General features: G+C 35.8%; 1 protein-coding gene across 10 annotated transcripts in view; it reads right to left on the minus strand.

Annotated features, from left to right (window-relative positions):
• Positions 1 to 4,851: 4,851 nt before the first annotated feature.
• The window catches only part of PPIP5K2 (diphosphoinositol pentakisphosphate kinase 2), a 76,104-nt gene continuing 61,894 nt past the window's right edge, over positions 4,852 to 19,061 (minus strand). For 2 of the 10 annotated variants that reach the window (XM_088838433.1, XM_088838432.1), the window contains exons 25-31: positions 18,167 to 18,340; positions 16,801 to 16,873; positions 15,118 to 15,237; positions 14,179 to 14,241; positions 10,598 to 10,738; positions 7,532 to 7,657; positions 4,852 to 5,062 (exon numbers count right to left, since the gene is read on the minus strand). In XM_088838433.1, the coding sequence (XP_088694559.1) occupies positions 4,950 to 5,062; positions 7,532 to 7,657; positions 10,598 to 10,738; positions 14,179 to 14,241; positions 15,118 to 15,237; positions 16,801 to 16,873; positions 18,167 to 18,340 (810 nt within the window). In that variant the 3' untranslated portion in view covers positions 4,852 to 4,949. Of the gene's footprint in view, positions 5,063 to 7,531; positions 7,658 to 10,597; positions 10,739 to 12,337; positions 12,398 to 14,178; positions 14,242 to 15,117; positions 15,238 to 16,800; positions 16,874 to 18,166; positions 18,341 to 19,061 lie in introns of all 10 variants that reach the window. The other 8 variants (XM_088838437.1, XM_088838436.1, XM_088838440.1 and 5 more) reach the window with 6 other exon arrangements.

The raw sequence follows: 19,061 nt of genomic DNA on the forward strand, positions 1-19,061 counted from the left end.
AGTGGACAGATGACCAAAGAAGTCAGCTCAATCACACTGAAGTAGAAGACTTACAATTCCATGGCTGAAGGAGAGTTTTCCTCAGTTTCTGTTTGCTGGACATGATCACGGCAATATGCAGCCATCCTGTAAGCATGAGGGAAAACAACTCTGGGGTAAAGTTTACTCGGAGGAGACCAGGAGGGAACCTGGGTCCTTGATGACATGCCTGACAGAACTGTGGCTGGAGCTCACCAATTTTGTACCTTCAGAAATGTTTAAAACAAATTTCCTTAGAACTTTAAGTCAATTTCATTTGAAGTTTTTCTTACTTGCAATGGAAAGTATCCCTCTACAAAAGGATAAACTAAGCAATAAAGCAGAAAGCATAACTTAAGATCAAAGATATACTACATATAAATGAGTAAAATTACACTATAGTAATATATGAAATGATACTAAAATAGAATCACAAAGCAAAATCTCCTACACAGTATTGTATATTAAAATAAAATCCCTAAATCAATTGACACAATATAAAACATAAAATGATAAATAAAAGTGTATCAGGCAAATGCAAGCCAAAATAAAACAGGTCATAATCGTAATATCTGGAATTTCAAAAGCAGCCAATGAGGAAAAAAATATTATGAAAAATATAATGGTAAAGGTAAAACTCACAATGGAAATTTGAGAATTGTGAGTTCATAAGCAAAATATTGTACAGAAAACATAGCCACATATTGTACAGAAACAAAAAGTAAAAACCAAAGAAAGTAAAAGGAGAACGTGACAATAATCTAAGTGGAATGTTTAACTTACCGCTCTCAAATCATGACTAAGCACACGGACCAAAAAGGCTATAGAAAATTCCATTATCTTTAATCCCGATATAATTTATTTATGGTAAAAAACAATACATACATTTTATTAGCCCTCCATTCTCTGAAGTGTGGAGACCTTCCACAAAAACTGACCCATATAAAGAAAACTACAAGGCAACAGTTTTGATACCCAGGACTCCACACACAGTGATGGCTGTTTCTTCTTCGATTCCTGATCACAAGGGACTCCAGGAGCATGAAAATTGTTCCCATGGGCAAGAATGCTGCTGTTTGTGGAAAGACCAGGTACAAAGAAAGAATTAGAGAGGGGCCAGAGAGGGCCCTGCTGGGCCCTCAAGGAAGTCACCCCAGCTTGACCAAGGATGACACAGCATCATTCATTCTCCAGATAATAAGGCAAGGGTAAACTGACAAAAAACTAATGAACGCTCTATGCAAGGCAAACTGCGATAAGCACACAAGAAAAGACTGAGAACTTTGTACCAAAGTGCATTCAGTTCAGTTGTCGCTCAGTCGTGTCTGACTCTCCGCGACCCCGTGAATCACAGCACGCCAAGCCTCCCTGTCTATCACCAACTCCCAGAGTTCATTCAAACTCATGTCCACAAAGTCGGTGATGCCATCCAGCCATCTCATTCTCGGTCGTCCCCTTCTCCTCCCGCCCCCAACCTTGCCCAGCATCAGAGTCTTTTCCAGTGAGTCGTCACATGAGGTGGCCAAAGTATTGGAGTTTCAGCTTTAGCATCAGTCCTTCCAGTGAACACCCAGGATTGATCTCCTTTAGAATGGACTGGTTGGATCTCCTTGAAGTACAAGGGACTCTCAAGAGTCTTCTCCAAAACCACAGTTCAAAAGCATCAACTCTTTGGCGACCAAAGTGCATCACACAAGACAAAAAAGGAAATTATTTGTTCAAACTGGTGTGATATTAAATAGTGGAAGTAAGGTAGATCAGTCAGCAGAACCTGGAGAAAAATCTGGGTGACCCGATTTAAAAAAAAAAAAAAAGACTTCCCTTTCTAGTTTTAACAAGACAGTTCTTGAAGAACCATTACTTTTCTCGCATATGCCATCTACTGCCCTCATGCTCTAGGTATATGTATAAAAAGTATAATGTCACACATTCTCTGTCCACTGATGGCCTCCTGCCGCCTCCATTTCTGCTCAAAGGAAACATGATATAGTGTTTAGCACACTTCTTCCCCATAAACCGAGACTATACAATACGCCTAGAACATTTGATGGTGGTTAAGAATGCAACAAAGGTCCGTCTAGTCAAGGCTATGGTTTTTCCCGTGGTCATGTATGGATGTGAGAGTTGGACTGTGAAGAAAGCTGATCGCCGAAGAACTGATGCTTTTGAACTGTGGTGCTGGAGAAGACTCTTGAGAGTCCCTTGGACTGCAAGGAGAGCCAACCAGTCCATTCTAAAGGAGATCAATCCTGGGTGTTCATTGGAAGGACTGATGTTGAAGCTGAAACTCCAATACTTTGGCCACCTCTTGCGACGAGTTGACTCACTGGAAAAGAGTCTGATGCTAGGAAGGACTGGGGGTGGGAGGAGATGGGGACAACAGAGAATGAGATGGCTGGATGGCATCACCGACTCTGTGGACATGAGTTTGAGTGAACTCCGGGAGTTGGTGATGGACAGGGAGGCCTGGCATGCTGTGATTCATGGGGTTGCAAAGAGTCGGACACGACTGAGCGACTGAACTGAACTGAAGAATGGACTTCAAGAACACCCCCAGAACATTTGCTGGTTGTTAAGAGAGGACGTCTATGGGGTCACACAGAGTCGGACACGACTGAAGTGACTTAGCAGCAGCAGCAGCAGCAGCAAGAGAGGACTGCAAGAACTCATTAGAACCATAGCAGCAGAACTTGCTGGCTCTGGACTTCAAGGGGAAAAACTGGGTCCGAGTTCACACGAAGGGTTTTTAAGGGTGCAAAGACTGAATAACACACTATGGAGACTAACAGGCCAGCATAAAGAGACGGGACCTCGGCTGCGCCTTCCCATCTCTTTGTTGGCTGGAGGATTAGGCTGTGAGAAGAAATATCTTTGGTATTTAAAACAAACAAAAAGCACACTTTACTTTTTGGGAGAGAAACAGTGAGAAACAGATGCTTCAGTCAAACTTCCACTGAGTGGTGATTAACTATAATTTCCTGCTCTGATATAGAAGACTTTTTGTTTGTTTTGGAAAATGAATCTAAGATCCTTGTAAATAAAACTGTCCTGCTTATACAGCAGTATTACCAAGTTCGGTGACTTCAGTGAAATCCTAGTTCTCGTGTAACCATGAGAAAACGTGACTTGTACTGAACTTCCTTGTACTGAACTTCCTAGTTAATTTCTAGGGAAGATATTGCAACAGCTATGGCTAATACTGTGAAAGTTTATCTAATATCTAAGATGAGCACTGTTGAATATTAAAATAGTTTCCTTCATTCTTTCTACTCTGAAAGCTAAAAGGGACAAAGAAAAGAATAAAAAAATAATCTGCCATTTAAGTCATCCTCTGATTCCAGAAATAAAATATTTTAATTCAATTCCACTGAAAAAATAAAAGCAGTTTCTTTATTCTGACAATGAGCACATTAACCACATTTTCACACACAGAAAGCTTAGGTACAGTCAACTGTTTACAAAACATGTCTCCATAATACATTTACATTCACGTGAAGTACTGACATACTAACTTATATAATTGCACATATTTGTGACTTTTGCATCTGGTACCTACCTTTTAAAATGAACCTGTAACACGCTTAATTTCTAAAAGTCAGTTCATATATGATGATTTAAGGTTAGGAGAGTCTCTACTGAAGAATTTTAATAGATGCAGTCATACAAGAATTCAATAATTTTTCTAAACCTAAGTCTCAAACTAAAGCTTTAGCACTTAAGTTACCTGACTAGCAATGGATGAATTCTTATCGGGATGTACTGTTTGGTTTATAGTTTAAGTCATTTCAACTGGTTTATAATTATTTGTGCATCAGGGGAAAATAAGCACCAAGGATAATAAATATTTTTCACATCATAGATGAAATCACAATATAATAATCTCAATGTCCCTCCAAAATCTAATAATTTGAAAAAAGCATTTATTTCAAATGCTCAATCTTTAAGTTATCTTAGTGAGATCAACTGATATTCTAAAGAATGGAAATGGTAAAAATAGGTGCCACAAATAATATCTACTGACAGCAAATTCAGATATTCTCCTTACACTGATGAGGTTCATTTTGGAACTCAGCTTTTCAGATCTGAAAAGAATTCTGAAAATAACTAACACTTATAAACTTGTCAACTATATCTCTTAAAAAGAAACTCCAAAGATGTCTTTCTTGCCAATATATAAAGCAAAAATTTTCCTGATGAACAAAAGCACCTTATGGTAAGGAAATATATAAAGAAAATATTTTCTACAAATTAATGTACAAATTTATGTGCATAAAGGTATAGTTATCCCAGCTGCACATATTTTAAATAAAACACAATAAAAAATTCAAAGCACAGATTGAAAAAATAACCCATATGCCAATACTCCAGTTATTAAATATTGCAGCATATATGTAATTATAACAATTGGGAGAAGAAAGGTTCTATTCTAAACTGTGGTCAGTGAACTCTCTTTGGAAATATGCTTTTTAAAAAGTCTCCTCCAGTACAGCCATCAGATTTCAAGCTACAGGAGTTCACAGCCAAGATGCAGCCCTGTGAAAATGAAAACGTACAGAGACCGCCGCACAGACTCTTCAGTGACCATCACCACTGTGCGACACGGGTAGGCTTTCACGTTCCTTTTCTTTACTGCGGGCACATGGCAAATATCGCATTAACAACATACCTTTATCACCGTAAATTTTGCTACTCATAAAATGCTAATAAACATTGTTTTCAAACATTTCCAGATCATGACAAAAATCCCTTACCTGAATATATACAAAGAATTCTCTCGGTTTAATCTGTCTTTAAATGAATACAGAGATGTACAAGGAGACACAAATTACTTGCTTTGATATTTTTCAGTCAAGGTTTATTACATGCCTTTTTCTTTCTTTCTACTAAACACGTGATTTTTACAAGGAGTTCCAGCTTCTGCTTAGAAGATTTCATTTTTTCTTCGAAGTATTTTTTTTGTGTTCATGCATTTCTGTTTTGCTAGTCACGCCCTTTTTCCGCGATGAGGTATTAGGAACAGCTGTATTAGAAGGTCCGCTGGGAGCTATAAAAAAAAAAGAAAAATTATGGCTTAGATTTTCACAAGCAATCCAAGTTCAAATAATAAAAAACAATTAACAAAAGATCAAATAACACAAAACTTCTCTTTTTCCCTACATTCTTCCTGGGAAACGAATTTATTCCATCATTTTAAACTATCATCTACTGTGCTGCGCTGTGCTAAGTTACTTCAGTCGTGTCTGAGTCTTTGTGACCCCATGGACTGTAGCCAACCCGGCTCCTCTGTCCGTGGGATTCTCCAGGCAAGAATACTGGAGTGGGTTGCCATGCCCTCCTCCAGGGGATCTTCCCGACCCAGGGACTGAACTCGCGTCTCTGACGTCTCCTGCATTGGCAGGCTGGTTCTTTACCACTAGCACCACCTAGGAAGCCACAACAACTATGCTCACAGCCTTCAAATTTATACTTCTGGCCCAGGTCTTCTCCCTTACCTCATGATCTGTATATCCTACTAGAAACCTCTATAAAGATATTGGATAGGAAATATAAACTTAACATGTTTAAAACTGAACTCATCAATTTCCCTACCAACATGTATTTTCTTTGGTATTACCTATCTTGCTGCTGCTGCTGCTAAGTCACTTCAGTCGTGTCCGACTCTGTGTGACCCCATAGATGGAAGCCTACCAGGCTCTCCCGTCCCTGGGATTCTCCAGGCAAGAACACTGGATTGGGTTGCCATTTCCTTCTCCAATGTGTGAAAGTGAAAAGTGAAAGTGAAGTTGCTCAGTCGTGTCCGACCCTTAGCGACCCCACGGACTGCAGCCAACCAGGCTCCTCCATCCATGGGATTTTCTAGGCAAGAGTACTGGAGTGGCTTGCCATTGCCTCTTACCACTGTCTAAAAAGCTGAAAGATTAGAAAACTAGAAACATTCTTGACTCAGGAATCATCCTTTTATATCCAAACGAACCTCAAGCCCCAGTGAGTTATCAAAAAATTATTCTAAGCCAAGTTACACTTCTGTATGGATGGGTAAGCTCCTGCAGATGAATCTTCCTGCAGATAACAAGTATAAGCTCAGAATAAAATATGAAAAAAAACAATTATCTGAAGACACTGAAGAGGGAACAAAAGCAGTGATATACTAGAAAAGAATCAATACTTGGAAGGGAACAACATGGAATGTTTCCCCGTCCTTTAAACTAAAAAAAAAGCTTTGGCTTAAGGATAGGGTCCAGTGTGCACCATGTGGAATGCTTAAAACTACAACATAAAACGCAGTCTTTCCAGTACGAAGCACCAGAAGACAACTGAGGCAACAACAGTGGTTGGAAAGCCAGCTGGGAAATCCCAATTCTTTGTGCAAACACTGATCCAATGTATGAGTTCAGCAGAATAAGCTCCAAAGAAGTCCAGTTCAGACTAAAGCCAGTGAAGTGAAATGTGAGCTGTTAGTTACGTCAGGGGACATGGTATCGAAATCTAAGTTCAGCCAAGGTTAATACTTTGCTTTAAAAAAAAAAAAAACCCAAACAACCCAATACTCTTTGTAGGAACATAAGAGAAACAAGAGTCAAGAGTTGATCTAGAATACAATCCAAAATTACTCAATATATGAAAAACATGAAAAAAAAAAAAAACTTCCTTCTTAGGAATGGGTAAGTTCATAAGAGATCAATCCTGAGAACAGCCTAATAGACAGGAATTTTAAAGCAATTATTTTAACTACACTCAAGAACAAAGGAAAATAATCCTATAATGAATAAAAATATAGGAAATCTCTAAAGGAAAAAGACTACAAAGAATCAAAACAAATGCCTAAAACTAAAGAATAAATACCTGAAATAAAAATTCACTGGATGGTTTGACAGCAGAATGCAGATGACAAGTAAAAGTAATTATCAACCAGGGTTTTATTACCAAAAAAAAAAAAAAAAAGTCTAAAGCATGCCACAGTCAAACTTCTGAGACCCAAAGATAGAGCAAAAACACTGAAAGTTGGCAGAGAAAAGAAATCCATTAACCCACTGCATACATAAGAACAAGTCTTCAAATTAACAAGGACTTCTCATCAGAAACAAGGGGAATGAGAAGAAAGTGGAACAACATCCTCAAAACGCTGAAAGAAAAAACTTCAGAGACTCTCTGTCCAGCAAAACCACCTTTCAAGAATGAAGGTAAAATAAAGATGATTTTCAGATATATTAACAAATATGAAGTATCAGAAATAGTAAAAAGATTCAGGTAGAATCCTGGCTGAACAGAAAAGCAAGAGAAGACAGTCCATAAATCAGTTTAGAAAACTGTGAGTATCAAATATATTTTAACATACGTGAGGGGAGGGGGGATAATTAACAAAAGAAAAAACACCTCAAACATATCAATAGGCTACAAGATTTCCTAGACTGTAATCATCCTACTTCAAAACAGATTTTTACACCTACAAAGCAAGCTATTACTACTCCTCTAATTGCTATACGGAATTCACAAATTCACACACACGCCTAACCTGGTTTGCTGCTTGCTTTAGTACTCCTGATGCTAGCTGGTGGCGTTGGGAGGATCTTTGCAGGTGTATATGTATTTAAAGATACTTTTCTTCTCATTATTGGACTGGAACGTGAAGTTAAAGAGGCTGAAAAAGAAAAATCAGACAAAGTAATTCAATAATTTTCTGAGGCAAGTCTATCAAATTTAATCAGATTATAAATAATTGAGTCAGACTGTCTTCCTATTAATATAGTACCCAGATGAGATTTATTTTCATGCAAGAAAATGTTGAAGATCCTTTTTACTTTCTAATTAAGGTGGGGAGATTGAGAGTGTGAAAAGAACAAGTAGGTACAATTCTTAAGTATGAAGACCTCTGGAACAGGACAGGCTCACGCTACTGGCATGAGCTTTTGGGATCCCAAACAACGGTGGAGGTAACAAAAGGCAGATTTGTCAATTTTTGCACTTTTGGAAGAGGACTTAATGGCAGTAAAGAGTGTGTCTCTGAAAAATCAGTATGTGGAACAGCCATGGCAAATGCGCCTGCAGTGGTTGATAACTCTGAGGAATGAATATAAAGTTCACACTGGCAGAATATCAAAGTAGTCACTAATGAAATAGTATACAAGCGACAATAGACAGGAGTTTGAGTGAACTCCAGGAGTTGGCAATGGACAGGGAGGCCTGGCGAGCCACAGTCTACGGGGTTGCAGAGAGTCGGACACGACTGAGCGACTGAACTGAACTGATTAAAAAAGTGCTTAAAACATCTCATAAAGCAGCACATCATTATTTGGCTTTTTTCTGCTTACATCTTCTATTGTAAGTTCCAACCTCTAATTTAACCAATATGTATTCTGAAATTGAGGGTCAGTGCCTTGGTGCAGGGCAGGAGGAATACTGGAGTGGGCGGCTATTTCCCACTCCAGGAGATCTTCCTGACGAGATATTGAACCCGCGTCTCTAGCATCTCCTGCACTGGCAGGCAGCTTCTTTACCACTGTGCCACCTGCGAAGCCCTAACTGGCACCCTATTTTCTTTAATATTCAAAGAGCATGAAAAAAGCCACACACTTTAGGAGACCTGGGTTTTAGTCTTGCTTGACCACTAATTGGTTGATTTCCTCAATGGTGTCTCTGAGTTTTTCCATTAATACAGTAAACTTCTCTCAAATGAAATCTTACATAAAATTGGTCAAAGCAAGGCCTAATAATTCAGCTTCTTTCTCTTCTTCATGGAACTTCCTGAAGCTCTTGGGAATATAGTCTGAAGACCAATGAACTAAATAAAATCTAAGGTTTATCCAGTTTTATGAACTGCATTAACTGTATTTATTTTCTCATTTAGTTACCTTAGTAAGTAATGGAATGAAATTTTAAGAGAGCTAGAGGGATTGGGGTACAACTTACATCTATGATATAGAGAAGCGTTATGAAGAACTGGAGAAGGAATTTAACATTTTTCACTTCATTAATATATCTCAATAACACACTCTGAGGAACTGAACTCACTAACACAGAAATGAAGCCATCGTAAACTGCAATGGCACAGTATAAACAAAGGTTATCTTTCTGTAAATATCCCACCAAAAGCCTCTTTCCAAAACAGATGTCATTACTGCTACTGTAGCTTTAAATCACTGACTGAAGATCTTCTAAATTCAAAACAGTTTTCATGCTTACCCTCAATTCTTATTTACTAATTTTAGTCTTTCTTTAATCTCTATTTTAAGATTATAAATCCCTGTCCCAAGGAAGCATAACGTCATGTAGAAGAGAAAAATGAGAATTTATTTATTTAGATTCTCTCTTATGTTTCGAGGAACAGCACTGTCCTTTCTATTAAGTAACAGAAAAAGGAAAAGGAAAAATGTCCTTTGGTTTCCTCACTTTGACTGTACAGCTTGCAGATTATTTCATTTGGATTATTATAAATTATCAGCATCAGACAAATTCATATGCACATTTTAAAATGCAAACCTACTTCTCCAAACCACTTCTAAAGTGAAATATTTTAAAACATTCACACCAAGATACCTCTCAGGTTGAAAGCTGATCTCTGCCACCAGACGTGAAAGAGAAAAGCAAAAATGGACAGAATATGCTGAGCAGACCTCTACAGAATCACACAATGTGGTGGCCCGGGAAAGGGAAGAGAGTCACAGAAACACATGACAGTGGCTTTCATCCCAAGATCTCCAATCTTATTCTTCAGAAAAACACATTCACAGTATTCTTCTTGTGAAATCCTACTTGGTATGTGCCTAGTCTCGTCATTTCCGATTCTGAGACCCCATGGACAGCAGCCCACGTTTTCAAACATATGACTGAGAATAGCAAGACCCTCAACTCTCGACAGGGCGTTCTCTCCCAAAACGAACGCTTCCTAACCGGAATTCCAGTGTGTCAAAGTATACGACAGTGCTGAAAATGATAACAGCCAGCTGACTTCTTATACTTAAAAAGGAAGCCCTGAACATTTCCCAAACTGAAGTCCCTCAGAATAATTCTATACAATATTTAAATGTGTTACCAAAATGTTTTCTCAACAAATAAGTTTTGGAGAATGTGGGTATGGAGTTTTCCTTATAATAAAGTTTCCAAAACTGGCTTAGCCACAACCCCTTTACTTTACACAAAGGAATTAACCTCTTCAGAATATTTCCTACAGAACACAACTTGAAAACCTGTTGCCCTAATTTGCTCTCTTCAGAGCTCTGAGTCAAAAGTACTGAGTGGATGAACACATGGGCATTAATGGAGACTAATATCCTGTCTTTTAAAAAAAGCTGCTTATACAATGACAGTAGAAAATAAGACTATGACTTTGTATTTATATATTGCTGATTTCTACTGCTGGGTCTTAGATTTCTTCCTCCTTTTGTAAGAGAAAAAATTTGGGGGAAGAGTCTAGACAAGTGGTACACTGCACATTACACCAAAGAATTCCAAACAATGTTCTTGTTACCCCTTTCTCTCCCAAAATTCTACTATCACTACTTGAATGCATATTTTCATAATTATTTTATATTCAGATAAAATCTACTGCCTAAAAATCAAATAATAATAATAATTTTCCTACAAGTTTCAGGGGTCTTCCGTGGAACTTCACTTGATGGAGAAGCAATGGAAGCAAGAAATTCATCCACCTGCTTTAAGGACAGGGCATTGTGAAGAGTTTCTAGAGGACAAATAGATGGCACCATCGAATATAATTCAAAACCTGAGGGAAAAAACAAAAACAAAACCAAAACCAAAAGTTGGATATCTTAAAATTCATTAATTAAAGAAGATCACTGCTTAGAAGTGGACAGTTTAGGTCTTTTCAATCTGCCACATGCAGACACACAGGTCTCTGAAGCCATGACACCAGATGCTATGCAGTATGGGGCTGGAAGGTGTGACAAAGACTGCACTGTAAATACAACCACAAGGGGCAGCGTGCACACGATTCACTCTGTATTTGGAAAATCTAAGAGTAACACTTAAAAAACCTGGGGAATAATGAAAAACAAAAAAAATACAGTCTTTTCACAGTTTTACTTTTTAAAATCAGGTCTGTTTGATACATGAATAAGCTGATGCCATGTGTCCCTGATGCTAGAATGCTAAAGGTAACTTCTTGTTGAAAAACAATTAAGTAATTGCTTATGAAGAGTGATTTTAAATACTTTTCTAGTCATACCAAGGCCAAAACACCTCTAGTGTGACCCCCAAACAACATCCATTCATTTACACTGAAATTAAAATTTCAAAATATATTTCACCTACCTTGACTGAATTAACAGAATTAATTCTATTGTTGGAAATTGCTAGCTGAGTGAAGTCAGGCCAAGTAAAAAGCCATACAAAATACAAATATTTCTGCATTCAACAATGGCACAAATACAAAAATTTCATGAAACAAACCATGCAGGTATGTATCAATACCATCCATGAAACAAAAGCACTTAAATATACAGCTTCTTTAAACAAATAGGACACAGGTTATTTACTTTTTTTATAAATATTGCTTATTTACATTTTATTCAACTGAATGGCTTTTAAAATTGTTTTTACATACAACTAAAATACCAAGTCTTTCTGCATCTAATTTTTCAAGAATTTAATTCTCCTCCAAAAAGAAATACTTTTAATGTTTAGTTTCTATATAAAGTCTAATATTTTTAACTTAAAAATTAATTAAACTTAAGTTGATTGGAAAACTTTCTGCTTCAATAGACATGTGCTCATTTTAACACTGACTTATATTTGATTTTAGGAGAAAATACTGACCTAAGAATTGTCTAATTCTTAGTTGGAATAGGGAAACTCTAGTTAAAAGATAATCTAATTTTTCAATGAAAACAACCAAAGGATTTATAAAACTTGTATGTTTGATTTCCAGGGGCAAACCAAAGCATGACAGAACATTACACATACTTAAAACAAAACTATAATACCATAATAGCAGCTAAAGCACCTAAGTTAAGCACTAAAGAAATTAGGCTTGCACAAGTATTACTTTTTTTTTTTAATTACAAGATTCATGCAAAAAAGCGCAAACCCTTTCCTTGCATTACATTAAACACTGTGGCTTTTTTTTTTTTTTTTTTTACAAAATCCTTTCCTCAGAATGTTTATTAGTTTTTTGTAAAACTATTTTCCTGCATTTGCTTGTTAAATTCTGTAACAGGCAAATGACAATATGATCGAGTCCCTTTGGGCTATATCTTTTTCCATCTATCTATAATGAACTTTTTCTTTAATGCACAATGAAAGGGTTAGCACGGCAATTTAAAAAGCCACCTTGCTGTCATGTTTAGAAACTATAGAAACATACCACTGGAGCCTAGAAACTCCACAGAGGAAACGGACCAGCACCTATAGAGGTGTAGGTGTTCTGCACAGAGGCCCAGAAAATAAGGTAAAGCACTGTCAGAAGATACTTGTTTCACCATGTTCCTTGAACTAAAGATGAAGGGGAGGGGTTAAGTCCATGATATGTGTTAAGATGGAAAAAACATGAAAGTTAAGGAAAATAAAAAGAAAGAGTCAAATGACAATTCATAGGACAGGTAAGACAACACAGCAAAAAAAAAAAGAAAATTTGAAAACCCAAGAGAAATATTTCTAGAGTTGAAAGGGATGCATTTGATAAGCATCAAGTCACACAATGTGTGGAAAAATCCACATTTGTTTAAAAAAAGCCTAAATCAAAAGAATATAAAATTATTTTCTGTTAAACTTCACAAAAGTTTTTTGTTTTTAAGCTTCAATAAGCAGAGATTTCACCTATATAAAACGTGCAATACTGGCACAATAACACACAGGCACTCTGCACAAAAACTACAGTCAGTCTTAAACCTTCAATGTCTCTTCTTCAGAATTTTGCGATTTTTGGTTTTTCTTGTGACTTCAGTTTTCTTCTAAGAAGTTCTTACACATGTTGGTTCTTTAGAAGCTGTAGCTGTATCAAATAAGGATCTTTTTCTTCAAAAAGATGCATATAAACAGATACAATGGAGGAAAAGAACATTTAGCTTTAAGGCTAAATTTTCACTTGTTGAGAACTGGATCTTCATACTCCACCTTCAAGAAGTATTACTGCACTGTTACTCAAGAGTCCTCTTAAAAGGATTCAGAAGGAGGGAAATGACAACAGACTCGTGTTCAATCCTTGAGCTTCATAAAAGTTTTGAAAAACCTGGCTTGAATTTTTGAAAGACTTACTTACAATTAAAAAGAAAAAAAGTTGCAGGCATTAAAAACAACTTCATTCAGAATAAAAGTGAAAACATGTAGGCTGTCTTTGAAATTCTTTGATTCTGAGTTATTTTTAAATGATTAGTAAATATTCCCTTGTCCCACAAGAAAAAAATTCTATGTAAGAAAGCTGTAATAGTGCAAAATTCGGTGTGTAAGTAATGGCCACACAATTTTCCTCTTCAGGCTCAAATACTGAATTTAACTGAACCGGCTGTCTAGATTTTTAGCCTGATCTTCTTCCTGTGAGGAGCCCTCCAAATTCTAACAAAAAGCAAGGCACCCTTCCCAAAACTGTTTGCTTGACAGAGGCAAACCATACTGCCACAGGAGGACTAAGTGAATGCTGAATGATGTTTTCAGAGTGCTCCAGACAAAACTGGGTTTTGCTTTAGACAATCAGGGATCAATAATGTTACACAGTGAAACCTGCATCCCCTGGTTCCCAAGAACTTTTCAAGGACACATCTCATTTGGCTATTTGACAGGTATGATCCTGTATTTTAGATAAATAGCTCAATGAAACAATCATGTGATCAGAAGAGAAATTCAGAAGATCATTAAATTATTAAGAATTAAAAAGAAAATAAATAGTATTTACTGTTGCATTTTTAAAATTATGTAGATTGATCACTTGAGAAATCAGAAGGAACTTTTAGGTGCTAATTAAGTATTAAAACTCATCATTGTGGTCATTTAAAAGTTTGATGAGTAGTGTTAAATTATTGCATAAATTATAGCTGAAAAAGGGAGTTAGACAGTATCAATATTTGGGGTGAACAATAAGTTAGAATTGTATGCCAATTGAAATTAAGGATTGAGAAATGTATGATACTGTATATTCCACATTTTAAAATCAAAGAAAAATAAAAAAGGATGAAGCAGGGGATTATCTTTTAAAATAAAAGCAAAACGTACCATTGGTTGGGTGTCGAGCAAATGAGATAGAAAACCTTTTAACAGCAGAACCACGTGTGGCGTCTGAGAAAGAGAAAAACAGGTACCTGAAATTCGTAACAGCTACCAAAAGAAGGACACTTAAAAAAAGGAGGAAAAACAAATACATAAGGAGGTTAGAATTAGGTGACATGCAGAAGGGACAATGAGAGAGGGAAATAAGCCAAACACTGGTTAAAAGAAATAAAATGGCTTCATGATAGAGGCAAAGTGTTCAATAAAATATACAAAAGAAAGAAAAGCAGGATGAGCTGGCAATTCTGGTAAATCCATGTTTTACTAACTAAAATAATCTTGTGGATACATGAGAAAAAGTTTTAGATAAAGCTAATTTCAAAAGGGCTAGTAAGTACTCCTATTAACAAAAGGGGCATGCTTTGAAGAGCCTCAAGAGACTTTCTGAATATTAAAACTCAAGGTGCATTAACAATAGTGAGAAGATTTCCTTCACCTAGGGATCCTAAAATATTCTCATCTTATGTTTATTCTTACAAAAATAATGCCAAAATGTTTTCTTATAAACATTCCATTCACTTTATTTACTTAGAAGTAAAATAAGGGTTAAGAATTAAAAAAAAATATTTAAAAGTTCAAAGAAAGATTTATTCTTTATAAAATGGTTTAACTATTTAAAAGAATATACATGATACAGTTCTAAATTTCATATTTCAATGAAATACTCATTGAACAAGTACTGTAAGTCCAACTATAATTAACTGCTTGATGAAACATGGACCTCAGTAGTGGATAACAGAGTACACTGATAGCCACTGAGCAAAGGGTGATGGGATTCCATTTGCATCCGTCCGTGGCCTTAGGCTTGCCTTTGAGAAATATCATATGCTCATGGGTGTGTGCATGGGTGCAGGCATGATTCTGTGTGTGCATGTGTGCACATACCATCTATGCAGCCAGAAGAGGTCAGCTTTTTACGATGAGTACGAGCATAATCCTGTAGGTTAGGTGCGCTTGAAGAACCCCCGAGCACCGAGGTGCTAAACAGGCCCGCACAGTGAGACCCTGATGGGAGTTAGAGAAAATACACACAACAACGGGTGTTCTTCCGTTCACATTGGGAATTCATGCAGCATGCAACAACATGGCTCTTACCACACATATTTGGCAGTGCCCTCAACAGGCTCACAATTCACTTATAATGTCAACTTAATACAGTCACCACTACTATTTATCATATGTACAAATGGAGGCATTTTACACTGGAGAAAATGTTCTTTGAGGAAAATAATATACCCACACAATAATTAGACATATACATATTAAAAGTATTAAAAAACACTATCATAAAAATTAATTTAGGATAATAAGGAATTTTGTCAATCAATTTGTATGAGCAGGCAATATTAAAAAACCTCTCCTAGCACAAATTAAATCATATTAAATCAATATTTTTGAATATCTGTGAATGAAGAAGTTTTCCTGATGCCCCCAAATGTGAGTTATCAATATCTATTAGGAAATAAAGTAAATCAAAGTTTACTTATTTGCAAGAATACCAGGTGAAACAATTCCTTTTACAATGTGGTCATTCAGGCCTAAATCACTCTAAATTTCTAATACTTAAATAACGTAAGATCTTAATTAATAAGAAGCCCAATTTGATGCTTAACTTGTAGTAAAAGTCTTTATAACCAAGGAAATCTTTTACCATTTGGTAAGGATTAAATAAATTTTTATCAGATACATTGCAATATGTAAAGAAAGGAGCAATATGTGTGTGTGTGTGTGTATCTGGCAAAATACCATGGGGATATCAAAAGGTATCACGAACATATGTATAATTAAAGATTTTTCAAGTATGTGGGCATCAAGGGACCATTCACATACTTAGATTAGAGATAATACCTACATACACAGTTAAAACATTATGAAATCTGTTATTAAACTAATTCAGACAATTATTTACAGAAAATGTTGTTATCTGATGTAGTTTATCAATAATGATTTTAAAACCAAAATAAATTTAGAAAGGTTTTCTTCAACATTGCTTTGCTTGAGTGTTAGCAAAGAACCAATTATGTTCTATAGGTCAATAAAAAAATCAACACTGCCACTAAACATTAGTTTTGCTTTGGCTTTCCTTAAGAGATGACCAAAAAGATCACTAGTATACCTAGACAGGTAAATAACTAGGTAAACTAATTTTAAGTGAAATACTCTCTACTTGAAAAATTTTTTAACCAGAAAAGTAGTTCTTTTTGTATGCAGTAGCCTATTTTCAACTTTATCAACTGGGAAAAATAAAGTTTCCTTCCTAAATTAAAACATGCTGGGATTTTAACTCACAGAATACAAGATTAAAAATGAGCACTGGCAATTAGACTGAGCAGTTTATGTTATGGTCATTCAAAAGCGTTATAAAACAAAACTAATGTCATTTCTTGTTCATTTCATCAAAACTTTACTGTATATTTCCATCTTTACAACTCAATACTTCTGAATTAGTGCATGTTAAATAAAAACTAAAGCATAGCATTTGGTCATGCTTTCACCTCTGAAGAGTTTTACATGTGTGCAAAATATTGAGTTTAAGGTTTGGAATACAATTTCCTTCAGACCACATACCTACAGTAGGGTTCTGCTTCTGTTCTACAAGAGTTCTTGGTGTTCGCAAGTAATTAGCATTTTCAGATAAAACCTGCACAAGGAAAGCAAAATAAATGAAGTAAAGCAGTAAAATAAACTAAAAAGTCCATACTTCATTTGCAGCCTGTTTTAGACAGACAAAGGTTAATAAGCTGTATGATAAATATTAGTAGAAATACACAAGATATGAAAGATCATGCAAGATCCCCTTGTGAAGGGAGTCCATTTCATATGAGGTCCTTGCAATGAAGTGGTGCGAAGCAGGCATTCAGAATAAATATCACGTATGAAACAAGACAGACGAAAAGAAACAATTAATATAGACTGATATAATTTCACTCTCTCTTAAAAGAAGCCAAATGCCCACTCTTAAACAGCTCCTGTATTTGAAGGGGGAAAAAACAATCACAAACAAAAGAAAAGACAGACAGAGACTGTTGAGATCACCATACAATTACTGATCCATGCACAGGCTTTATCAGAGTAACCTTTGAATATTCACAGCCTTAATGGATACCATAATCCCTTTTCCTATAATCAATGCATTGTATTTCCAAAAGGAAATTGCTGAAGTTCTTGGAAGTCATGTGTAACAGCAGACCTTCCATTGTGAAAAACCCCCAAACCCCACAGTATTTTAAGTTTCCAAATGTTACTACAAAAAGTCCTTCTGAAGTCATTTATTTTGACTCCTTTTGTTGGGGCACATTGTTGATGGGCACATATACATTGTCCCCTTTTATCTTAAAGAAAGTATTAAGATATTATACAGCTTTAAAAAAAAACCATATTGTACATAATTAAGATACTTTCAGATAATACAAAGTGAGGGAGAGAATCACCAGTATTAGATGTATCCTGCTAATTAACACAGGGCCACATAAATCTGGATATTTAAAAAAATTTTTTCAGGTTCTCAGCAAATTCCAAATGGAATCTATTTTTTCAATTATGGAGGAAAAGGTTATTAAATTTCCTTACTATCAAATTATATAACTTTATTTCTGAATATTTTAAAGGACAATTAAATTAAAAAAAATTGTTTTTCTTTTAAAAAAATTTTATTAACAAGCTAAAGTTCCAGGAATGTAAATTTTATTGACTAATTTTAAAGTCCTGGATATTTAACCCCCTCCAGTAAAAATGCTAAACACAAGCAATGTAAGTGGTTTCTTTCCCTCAAAATATTGTCAGGCATCACAAGTGTTTTAAAATGAATTAAAAATTAAAAAACGCAAGGATTTACTCTGATGTAAAATATAAGGGATTAGATGTCCTCCAAGACAGCTGTTTGTTGCTCTGAATGCAGGGAGGAAAAATGTTTAATGAAGTAAAGTTTAAAAACCTGTTGCCATGAGCCAAAAATACTGGATGTGAAAGCCAATGATTTGGGGGAGACAGGGGAAGAAGTGATTTGTTCCCCTGATCTGCGTCTTCGACGCCCAGTGCCCACACCACTGGTGTAATGCAGCCAGGTACCAGTACCCTCTGGGCTAGACACACTCAGGGGGCTCTCTTCCTGGAAGTGAGAAAAGGGGCAAAAAAAAAAAAAAAGCAGAGCATGCAAAGTTAGATACAACAGAGCCAAATGATCAGAAAGAAAAAAAAATACAGTTTGTTTGTGCTTATCAATGTTTTAAAAAAACTATTAAACAGTAATTTGGGACCCAAATATTTTAATATTTGAGAAATTGAGAGGACTCATAAATCTAATTGTGAGTAATAACAATTATGAGAATTACTTTCTTAAAATACAAAATATTTATACTGCTTAATAGTTGTCCCTTCTTTCCTAGAACTGGAAAGATTTTAATAATTTTTTATCTTGGCAATGTTAAAAATTTGAACATATTCTGCTTAATTTTAGATATTCAAGAGGCTTTATGCTATACTGGGTAAACTTTTCAACCCAAAGCACTAAAGAATCCTTCAAAGGGTTAAAGAGACTTCAGTGTATATAATGTATAAAGGAAAATCTGTTTGCCAGACAAAAAAAATTAGAGATCATAAGCTGGAGGATTCAAACTGTATTTGTCTACATTTATATACTATCTGTTTATTTATTCCTTCCAAAGACTATTTGCAGAACTCAGTAGACAAAACATGCTGCAAACATTCTCATTGTACATGTTTGCATGTTCAGGTTTCAGACAGTGAGGACACAGTAAAATCTACTTGCACAAAATGAAGAGAATAGTCTTTTTCTCTGTGTGTCTTTGGGAAGTACAAACTTCTGATAT

The sequence above is a fragment of the Moschus berezovskii genome, chromosome 8 (genome assembly GCF_049115385.1).
Source record: "Moschus berezovskii isolate FMDL1 chromosome 8, NW_MosBer_1.0, whole genome shotgun sequence".
NCBI lineage: Eukaryota > Metazoa > Chordata > Mammalia > Artiodactyla > Moschidae > Moschus > Moschus berezovskii.